The 11,229-nt window shown below is 35.7% G+C and overlaps 2 protein-coding genes across 2 annotated transcripts; one reads left to right on the top strand and one right to left on the bottom strand.

The window, feature by feature from the left end:
- Positions 1-512: 512 nt before the first annotated feature.
- Positions 513-6,906, bottom strand: LOC104094170 (homeotic protein knotted-1). The gene is made up of 5 exons (XM_009600048.4): positions 6,038-6,906; positions 5,457-5,579; positions 5,218-5,353; positions 1,710-1,963; positions 513-1,014 (listed from the first exon to the last, which is right to left on the bottom strand). The coding sequence occupies exons 1-5, from the start codon at positions 6,416-6,418 to the stop codon at positions 808-810; spliced, it is 1,101 nt and encodes a 366-aa protein (XP_009598343.1). The 5' UTR covers positions 6,419-6,906; the 3' UTR covers positions 513-807.
- A 1,407-nt stretch (positions 6,907-8,313) lies between these two features.
- Positions 8,314-8,805, top strand: LOC138910355 (uncharacterized). The gene has a single exon (XM_070201587.1). The coding sequence runs from the start codon at positions 8,314-8,316 to the stop codon at positions 8,803-8,805; it is 492 nt and encodes a 163-aa protein (XP_070057688.1).
- Positions 8,806-11,229: the final 2,424 nt, after the last annotated feature.

The raw sequence follows: 11,229 nt of genomic DNA, 5'->3' as shown, positions 1-11,229 counted from the left end.
TGCGTGAGTATCACTGTCCAACTAAAATCCTTAAGGTGTAGTTGGAAAAATAAGACAAGTTAAAAGAGGGTAATTATGTATTCTCCCTTTTATGTTATATCTTCCCATGAATACGGCAGACCAAGTGAAAATTTTATGCAATCCTCCCATGAATTACAATTAAGATCTGACCACCAAAAATTTCTGTTGATACAATATTTTCACTAATGTTAACAATATAATGCACAATAATAATAGTACTCCTTTTTCCGACAGTACAATGTTATTCCTAATATTTGTACTAGGACTTTTTATTTTGTTTATTTCAATCTCCAGGATTAATTTGTTCAATCAAAAGAGAATAAATTAGGATACATTTTCAAAATGGCTGATTATATCTATTTATCTTTTGCATGAAAAGTCTGAATAACTCGATGGGTCGAAATGAGTTTCAAGAGGATGCAATTCCATCCCTAAATATAAATTTGACACCAATATGATCCACAACGCTCATTAAATTACAGATTTAACACTTTCGCAGTAAAAACCATATATGGTTCATTACTATTTAAAATACCAAGTACAAAGGATACTCATCATATACAATTGATAAATTGAACAAGCTATTAATAAATACCCTTGCATATGCTTACAAGGCTACAAACATACTACTACAACAAAGCAACCATAATTAAACACCCTAATTTTACCTATTCATAATCACCTTACAAGGAACATGACTGTCACTCAAAGTACAGATTTCCAAATGTGAAATTCTGCAAATACACTTCTCCAAAATCTCAAAGCATGTGAACAACTATGTTGCATTTACTGTCCCAAACGAAAAGGACCTTCTCCCATATAGTGACCTTCCATATAAAGAGCAGCTGCATTCTGAGGATGAAGACCATCCATTACCATGAACTGCATGTCTTCTGAAGGTTTCCAGTGTCTTTTCCTTTGGTTTATGAACCAGTTGTTTATTTGTTTCTGGTCCAAACCTGTTGTTTCAGCCAATGCCACCTTCTCTGACTCCTGCAAATTTATTACAAACTTAAATTGACACTAGACCAAGACCATAGAATTTAGAAATTTCTACATTAATTGTATATGTTTTTAAACTAGGTAACCTACCTTATTTTACAGAAAATAATTTCATTTTTTTTATAAACAATGACGTATAGTTAGGGGCGGAGCTGTCGTGACGCAAGATTAGAATTCTACCCCTTCTAGAGTGGTATCTCACTAATGGCTCGGGCCCCCCCGGAAGGAGGCCTTCTTCGCCTTCCACCTAAGCTTCAGGAAAGTCCCAAAGCCAATCCCAAGGAACAATAAAGCTTCATAGGGTCTTTCTGTCCAGGTGCAGGTAGTCCGCATCTTCACATATCTATTTCACTGAGTCTATGAGACAGTGCCCAAATCGTTACGCCTTTCGTGCGGGTCGGAACTTACCCAACAAGGAATTTCGCTCTTAGGACAACATACAGGTTCAGTCGAACCCAGTAGCTTTAGTCCAAGCTCCGTATTTGTATTAATAAATCTACTAAATATGTACAAAAATTAAATTTAGAACCTATACAATTTAAAACATGACTCCGCCTCTGCCTATAGTAATATTTTAGATGATTTAATAGTCTAAAAGTTCTTTTACACCGTTACTGTATAGAAGTTAAACTCATACCATATTAGGTGAAACAACGAGTAGTGCATATTTTTGTAGAGTTTCATACCGAAGGATATGGCCACTTGTAATGTAATTCCCACCAACTGAGCAGCTTCTGGCGTGCATCTTTGGGCAATTTCCCCTTTTTCTTCTTCTTGGAAAGTTCTTGTTTGAGACTACTTAAATAGCCACTGTATTTTCTCAGTAAGTGGTTCTTGAGTTCACGGTCTTCTGCTCGTGGATCAATTTCAGGAATTTCAGTTTCTCCACCACTGTTGTCCTGCTCCTCTTCCGACGATCCGACGCCTTCACACTTGTCCTCTGTCCATTTATTTATATCAATAAAGAAGATATAGGTTAATTATTCTTCACCTTGCTGCCTGAAATCAATAGTATCTAGTTTCACTCTCAATAATTGCAAAAGTTAAGTTCTTCAAAAAAAATCATGTCGATAAACTATTTTCAGTGGTGGATACTATAGCAACCAACTACTATGCTTATGTCTCAGGCAAATTAGATTTGGCTATAAGAATCCTAAACGTTGTTGCATAAACACTGAAAATTCTATATATTTTCTACTGGCGTATCAATCTTTAGTAAAGTCAAAAGACTGGTGGAAACTTAGTCCTTTTTTGTTTAACTATAAAGGATTCTCAAGTAGCTAATTTTCCTCCTCAAGCACAGTTTGGTTTTATTGTTCTTTTCTATCTAATGACACTAAACAGTTATAGTTTAATTCTTTGTTGTTTTTTTGGCTCACACAAAAGCATGAATTTTGCACAAATCGACCTGACAGCAAAGTAAAACGATGAACATTCTGTTTCAAGAGGGATCGATTCTCTATCAAGTATGTGTGAGAATTAAGTGGAATTTGTTTGGAACTCCTGCTGAGAAGATATTTATGAAAACCAATCACGTATGAGATGAATCCTGAATTGAGATTTTCTGTAATAGTGATTAAACAAAAGTTTAAATGAAGATATGCCTTACAATCAAAGCACCTTTCCAATTACTATATACGACAAGTATTCTTCCACATAGAGACAAATATATATTATATAAGTAATCCTCTAGAGTTGGCAACTTAATAGTAGAGGGGCAACAGACCTTATTCGACCAAAGAATTATTCTTGTAAAGTGTCTTATTCAATATGTTGATAAGATCCCAAAAGAGGAAACTTCTTTATCACTTCCAAAGAAGGAAACAACCCTTTCTTGTCATGCTTCTTCAATAATATTATACAAAAGAGTACTTTAAGGAAACAAAAGAGAAGTGTAGATGTTATCTTTTAAACTTCACGCAAGTGAGATAAATCCATATAATATTTCTGGTTGGAGGACTGTTTTATGATTGGTTCAAGAATAATTTCAAGCCCATACTATTTAGTACTTATTCATAGGGAGGGCAAGGGCAGCCTAGTGCATGAAGTATCCGCATTTACGCAGGAACCGAAGAAGGGATGGACCCAAGGAATATGATGTAGGTAGTCTATCCTGATACAAGTATTAGTGACTGATTCCACGGCTTGAACTCGTGACCTATAGGTACAGAGACAACTTTACCAACCCGTGACCTTGGTTGGAGGATAGTTTTATGATTGGTTGATGAATAATTTCAAGCTCATACCATTGGGTACTTGTTCATAGGGAGACAAAAATTAATTTCATTCTCAATCATTTCCATGGCACATTATGGATTGTTTTGATAACCAAGAAATTCCAAGGCGCATGGTTCGAAATTCGATCGATAATGCGCTCTCCTCTTTACTTTTTCGAATAAAATATTAAATTTTTATTTGTTGCAGTTTCGATCATGATATGTGCTTAACTGACACATTGTGCTCCGCTCTCTTACAATTAAACCAAAATCTGGATGGACAGCCAAGATACACGTGTATTAGACTCCAATCTTTTTTAAAAAAGAGGAAAAGAGAAGTCTAAGATAAACATAAAAGGAAAGAAGCTAAGAGGAATGTGGTACTCGAAGCAACAATAGTATTACATCTTTTTTCTCTCATATATTTTTCATGTCCATTTTCCTTAGCTCGTTGTTGTACCTTGCTTTACGAAATTACTTTTTGTACAGAAAACTGCTGCTTATAATCGCAAAAGAAGCAATTACAAAAATATATGATTAGAAAATGGAATCAACATGTCCCGAGAGACGTAGAAATTAAATACAGAAACTAGTGAAAAGAAGAACTAGTTAGTTGAGAAGACCAAAATTAAAACTAAAGAGGAAATAAAATATTGGAAAAAAGATATCTGACAAACATGGCAGGCTACATGGTATAGCACTGATCATGAACAGAACCCAAATGGTCTTCATTTTCCAATGCCTATTAGCTACCGCAGAAGACCACGTTCAAAAGCAAACTCTACTTGGAAATGACAGCAATATTATTATACAATCTACCTTCGGATACATGCACGTATTTACATTTTTGTTTGTCTTGTATGAATCCGTGTTCAGCGGCAAAATTAGAAATTTCTCCGAAGATATTTAAATTTAAAAAAAGTGAAAAAAATATTTGATAAAGGGTGTTTAATATGTGTTATATACCTCTAAAATATATACAGATATTTATATATACAGTATAATTTTTCGACAAAGAATAATAAACTACCATCCTTTTGACCACATGGCTTCGCTCTAATCACATTCTATTTTCTCTTTTAAGGAAGCAGTAATTTTACACCAAGTATATCCATTTATAAGATTGTGTTTAATCATACTATAACACAGGAAATTTAATATTACGAGTACATAGGAAAGTTAGGCAAGTACGTACTACTATAAAGACTCAAGTAGTTACTGTGGAGTGTCAGACAAATGTGTTTGTGAGAGAGAGATCATATATATATGTAGTGCAGAATTTATTTAGTGGGAACAATATTACCATTAAGAATTTGTCAGAATACACTGGAAATCTGGACCCATAAAGCTAAAGCTAAATTAAAGAAGATTAGAGAAACAAACGTGTGGCTTCCTCGTTGTTTATATCTGGAAGATTTGTCTGTCTCCCCATTTATTTATTGCATTATGCAACCAAATTATCTCTTTTTTTAACAACGAAGTATATACTATATTTGCATAATGCAACCAAATCATATATCTTCTTATTTTTAAGATTAAAGTAGTAGGAGTATATACTATTACTCCACTCGTACAGTCGTAAATAGGGTTTTCTTACTCGACGCAGAAAAGCATTGGAAATGGAGACTGATGTTTTCGGTCAAAGCTGTCTTGAACGGAAATAGCACAAACATAGGCACAGTATTAAATGAACCAACACAAATTCTTTCTTTTTTTCCTTCTTTAAGCATTCAAATAAGGAACTTTAACCAGTCCCTTTGTTTATTCTTCTCTCATTCTTTCCATGCTTGACAATTTCGATGAAGAACAAACTTCACTGTTCTCTACTAATAGTACCAAAGTTCAAAGAGGCAAAGTTACGATTTTAAGTATATGGATTTGGGTACGGGAAAACTACTTAATTCTGCGGAACTCGTAAGTAGAATTGTAGCTCCGCTAGTGCTAATATTTATGAGGAAGAAGAAAAGGAAGTAAGTACCAGAGTTGAAGATCCGGACGGGACCATTACCAAGCATATTAAGTTGAGTTTCGATTTTTCGCATGAAATCCATTGCTTCATGTAAGGGCCTTGTAAGCTCCTCTCTGTACTTCACTAGCATGTCATAATAAGCTTCCTGGATATAAATACAAAGAAATTCATGCCTACATTATTAAATATTAAATTGAAAAAGTAAAATAAAAAATGTTACTAGGATAAAGATATTAAAAGAAACTGACCATAAATTGATCAAGTTCTGGGTCCTTGGAAACATCCCTGTCGGTCGATGAATCTCGCTGCCTCACTTCAAACTCTTGCCGTACTGCCGATAGCCTCGCCACCACTTCCGGCGGTGCTCCCACCTATATAAAAATAATGACAGTATTAATAATTTTTAATTATCAATGTAATTAATTTATTATAACATGTTAATCTTATTTTTAAAATAACTAGTTGCATTTATTATGTGAGTAGTTATTTGTAATTATCTAGCCAACAAAGAGATCGACTACCTAAAAGAAAGAAAGTTCATTTCGCTTGAGCAAAGGTATGATTTAAGTGAAAACGGCTACTAAGGTTGAGCCTAACTGATTTAAAAGAGTCATATTCAATCACTCAAAATTATTCATAAAATTTATTTATACAGTCAAAATATGAAAATTAAACTAGTTTTCGGAGAAACGGAGACAAAGAATCAATTTATTTTTTATAAGTGAATTAATTCACTTTGGAATGTCTCAAGAAAAAAGATGAGCACTGAGCAAGCAATTTGTTCAAGCTATGTCAATATATTTACATTTAAGAAAAAAGTTGATACTACCTTTTGACAATCCATGTAAGCGTCCAAAAGGTTAGAACACTGAGGATGAGCAATAATCTTGGCTTTTAAAGCATCAACTTCACTACCAGAACTCTCACTCTCGTGATGATTTTGAACCGTCTGATGATGATATCCACTACGAATAATCGAAGGGTACTGAAATGTATGATGATGATGAGAAGTGCTGCTGCCTCCTTCTGTCTTCACTATGGGATGTACCACTGCTTGAGATTGATCATAACAATCGCCTCCGCCTCCGCCGCCACTTGTTCTTCCATAAATAGATGAATTTGGGGATGAAAGAAGCGGAATTCCACCGTACAAGAAGTTATTACCTCTTTGAGATGAGTTCTCCCCCAGTTGATTGTAATTATTCTCCATTAATTACCCTAACAAGATATGGTAAAAAAAAAATATGAAGATCGGCAACCCTAAATCAAAGATGTGGATAAACAGTTGAGAACTAGATGAAACCCTAAACAAAGTCTAGAATACTTATTATTCGTCAAACTAACACAACTATAGGGGGAAAGTTCATTTAACTCTTCGAGATCTCTTCTTTATTTGGTAAAAGAAACACACACAAAAAATAATAATAATTGGATATTTTTACTAGTGTTGTCTGGTTAAGGAGGCCAAGGAGATGAAGTTGTACTGAAGAAGTTTTGGAATGAACTTATCTTGACAACATAGAAGATAGTGGCTGTGAACAAAGAAAAAAGGAAAGGAAAGGAAGGGAAGGGGTAAGCTAGTGGCCGCTCCTGGTAGCGGCTTCGTAGATGACAAGACGTTCTTACGTTGAAGAATAAGGAAATGTATTGGAAAATATTAGTCTTTAGTTTAACTATACCCCCTATAATCCTATGCAGAGAAAACCACTCAATTATAAAGAAAGCATAATTATTTTATTCAATATATATATATATATATATAGAGTTAGTTAGTTAGATCTTTTAACTTTCTCTTTCTTTTTGTATTCTTTTGCTTTTCCTATTACTTCCATGGGAAGCCCTTTTCATTTTCTTTTTCCTTTTGTGAGGTCTTTCTTTTTCTATTGATTATTTATTTCACTACCTTGGAAAAGTTAGTTTCTTATAATTGATAGAAAAATTGAGTTATATAAATTGGTTCAATTGTTTACATTATCAAAGAGGATGATGGCAAGGAATTGATAGAAGAAGTGTGTATTAGGCCTAGGTGGCAAACGTAGTTCCATAAACTCATGAACGATAAAGGAAATAGGAACATTGTGCTCGTGAGTTGAAGAACTCAGAGATACAGAGTGATTTTGGGTTTTGTAGCCGTATCAAGGTTGTGGAGTTTAAGGAGGCAATGCGGAAGATAAGCAGGGGTAAGGCGACTGCCTGACGAGATCCCATTGAAATTTTGGAAGAGCGCTGGTCGGGCTAGCGTGGAGTGACTTACTGATTTGTTTAATGTCATTTTCAAGATGGAGAAGATTCCTGAAGATTGGAGGTGGAGTTTGATGATTCCGTTGTACAAATACAAAGGTGACATCCAGAACTGCAATAACTATAGGGGTATCAAACTGCTGATTTACACTATGAAAGTTTTGGAGAGGGTGGTGGAGAGGAGGTTGAGGAGAAGTGTGTCTATTTTCGAGAATCAGTTCGGATTTATGCCGGAGCGGTCAACTACCGAAGACATTCACCTTGTGCGAAGATTGGTGAAGTAGAATCAGGAGAGGAAAAAGGACTTCCATATGGTGTTCGTTGACCTAGAGAAGCCTACGACAAAGTTACGAGGGAGGTTCTAAGGAGATGTTTGGAGGTTAGCGGTATTCCGGTAGCGTACATTATAGTGATTAAGAATATGTACGAGGGAGCTAAGACTCGGGTGGGGATTGTGGATGGTGACTCGGAGCATTTCCTAGTGGAGATGGGGTTACATCATGGATTAACTTTTAGCCCGTTTTATTTTGTCGTAGCATTAGTTGTGCTAACGTGACACAAACAAGGGGAGATGCCATGGTGTATGCTTTTTGCTGATGACATAGTATTGATTGACGATACGCAAGGCGGGGTTAACGCTAAGTTGGAGGTTTAGAGGCAGATACTGGAGTCTAAAGATTTCAAGTAGAACAGGTCAAAAATAGAGTACTTGGAGTGCAATTTCAGATGACTAAAGCAGAAGTGAAAGTGAAGATTGATACACAAGTCATCCCCAGAAAGGATAGTTTCAAATATATTGGGTTTATAATCCAAGGCAACGGAAAGATTGACGATGATGTTGCTCATCGGATTGGTACGGCGTAGATGAAATGGAAGCTCACTTATAGGGTTCTCTGTGATAAGAATGTGCCAACAAGACTTAAAGGCAAGTTCTACAGAGTGGTGGTTAGACCGACTATGTTGTATGGAGCAGAGTGTTGGACCGTCAAGAAATCTCATGTCCAGAAGATGAAGGTAGCTGAGATGAGGATGTTGAGATGGATGTGTGGGCATACCAGAAAAGACAAGATTAGGAACGAAGTTATTAGGGAAAAAGTGAGTGTTGCATCGGTGGAGAACAAATTGCGGGAACCGATGCTGAGATGGTTCGAGTACGTGCAGATGAGAGACATAAATGCCCCGGTCAGAAGGTGTGAGAGATTGACCATGGCGGGACTAAGGAAGGGTAGGGGTAGGCCTAAGAAGTATTGGGTTGAGGTGATTAGGCATGATATATTATTGCTCCAGCTTACTAAGGACATGACCTTCGATAGGAAAGGGTGGAGGTCGAGAATTAGAGTGGAAGGGGACAGGTAGTGTCTCTTAGTCTTTCCCGTAGTACTAGTACTATTTTTGTATTTCTCTTATTCTCGTTTCTTTATTACTACATGTTATATCATTTGTGTCTATTGCATTATTGTTGCTATTGCTTGTTACTTTATTTTCACTATTCATTGAGCCGAGGGTCTATCAAAAAATGTTTTTCTGGCTTAACAAGGTAGGGGTAAGGTCTGCATATGCATTACCCTCCCTAGACCTCACATGTGAATTACATTGGGTTTGTTGTTGTTGTTTACGTTATCAGAATAAATATCCAATTATAACATAAACTATTACTTAATGTTTATGACAAAAATGTAATTGTGTAATTCGAAATATTTTGTGCATAAAATTTAGTCTCTATAAATAATTCCAGTCAATATCAAAATTAATTCTCCTATTATTTAATGAAATGCTAATACTAGAATCTTAAGACTCAAACTTTTTTTATATGACTATAGTACTATGATTCTATATGCTATAAATGATTGATTGGCTCCATATTTAGGTTACTAGTTAAGTGTTGAACATCATTCTAGGTGCCGAGACTTGACAAATGTGGAAGTAGGCATTTGTCGGAAGCAATATTTTTACCAAAAGAAATAAAAAATAAAAAATACAAATAAGCGAAAAAATCCTGCTAGTAGGTAAGTTTCTACGAAAGTCGCAAAATCAGACCCATCTCACATATAGGTGAAAGACTATATAAAAGCTAGGCCCAAAATCTTAATTTTTCTTGCACGACTCTCTCCAATGATAAAATGGTGCTCCGTGTAGCTATTCCCCTTTTGAAGAAAGCATACTAAAATTTTAATTTAACAGTATCATTTTTTAACTTTGTCCTAATGATCCAGTCAAAGGAAAAAACAAATAAAAACCGTCTTCAACCTTTAACATTGTATGTGCTTCTAAAAATGATAGAGACTAAGGGTCACTAAACTATATAGAGAATCAGGTTCTCTATTAGTTTCCACAGAACATACACAGCAGCAATTAGTAAATAACACAATAGAGTTTTACGTGGAAAACTCTCAACTCACGGGATTAAAAACCACGATCTACACTCGTAGGATTTCAACTTCACTACTGAGCGAACTTCAGATTACAAACTATTGTAACCTAGGAATTAACCTCTTAATCCCTCACTAACTTGTAATAACTCTATTACAAGTCCCTTTGTAATAACTCTATTACAAAGCTTACAACTCGACTAATTCTAACCAAGACACAAACACAAGGTTTATGGTTTTACAAAAGGTTTCCTACACAATGCTTCTAACTAAGCTAAGTAGGAATTACAAGTAAATCACTTTAACAAACGTGCAACACAACTAAGGACATATAATGACTCAATGCAGGAAACAGGTCCTTCGTTATGTTATTCTCTGTTCTTGACGCCTTGAACGTCACTTTCAAGTTGGCAACACACTTGAGAGGAATCTGATGAATTCTGAAATGTGCAAGTGCAATGTTTTACCTTTGCTTCATGTTAATATTACATAAATGCATCACTTGAATGATGTAAGCATATTTGGTACAAAGGCATTCCCCATAAAGTGACTGATGCACTATTTGCATTATTGCGTGCGTGCTGAGAAACAGTTGCAACCACTTTACAGTTGTGGGGAGTTGACTGGTACAGTCAGCAAGGGAATTGATCTCCATCTATTCCCTCTGTTATTTCTTTGACTCTGAGTGTTGGAACATGTCTCAGACTCGAGACTTGTTGATCTTGAGCACTTTAAGGATGTGGAGCAGGTTCCCCATCTGGTTCTGAACATTAAGTTTGTTAGATCATCAAAACATAACAGGACACATAACATATCAATTTCTCTATTTTTGATGATGACAAACTTGTAATTGAAATTTTCCCTGAGAACGAGAGTACCGTAAATAGTACCAAAAAAAATCATATTCCCCCTGAACCTGTTTCCCCTATGTTCCCCCTCAATTACTTTTCCCTATTTTGGCATCATAAAAAGACTAGTAATAAGCAATAAGCAAAGACGTCTACCAAGCTTAACTCATGCCACATGTGTCCACATAAACATAACTAAAAATATAGTAGAAGAGCAAAGCATGCATAGCAAAAGGACGGGATATACATTAACTTTGAAAATCAACAGGGAGTAGTGTCATTTGTTACATAATTATCCACAAAATAAAACAACAAAAAAGAAGTACCAGCCATTAAACATATCCAAACAGAGGAGACCAAAATAGAGGACATACAACTTGAACTTGACACTGGGAAGGGAACGATTTTAAGGAGCACTGGAAGGGGGAGGCAGAGATGAAGAGGCAAGAGTTCTAAGGGGGGTATACATTCGAGCATTTGCGGCCCCTTGCTCAGTGAGTAACCTCTCCTTCAGGTCCTCAAGCTGTTTCCTGAGATCAGTATTCTCCTTGGTTAGACGGGCA

This window comes from Nicotiana tomentosiformis, chromosome 4 (assembly GCF_000390325.3).
Source record: "Nicotiana tomentosiformis chromosome 4, ASM39032v3, whole genome shotgun sequence".
Classification (NCBI taxonomy): domain Eukaryota; kingdom Viridiplantae; phylum Streptophyta; class Magnoliopsida; order Solanales; family Solanaceae; genus Nicotiana; species Nicotiana tomentosiformis.
This window is presented reverse-complemented; position numbering and strand designations above follow the sequence as displayed.

Coding starts and splice junctions, on each gene's coding strand:
- LOC138910355 (XM_070201587.1), top strand. CDS start 8,314: ATGAAATGGAAGCTCACTTATAGGGTTCTCTGTGATAAGAATGTGCCA.
- LOC104094170 (XM_009600048.4), bottom strand. CDS start 6,418: ATGGAGAATAATTACAATCAACTGGGGGAGAACTCATCTCAAAGAGGT. Junction 5,580..6,037: donor CTTACATGGATTGTCAAAAG/GTAGTATCAACT, acceptor ATTTTTATATAG/GTGGGAGCACCGCCGGAAGT. Junction 1,015..1,709: donor ACAAGTGGCCATATCCTTCG/GTATGAAACTCT, acceptor ATAAATTTGCAG/GAGTCAGAGAAGGTGGCATT.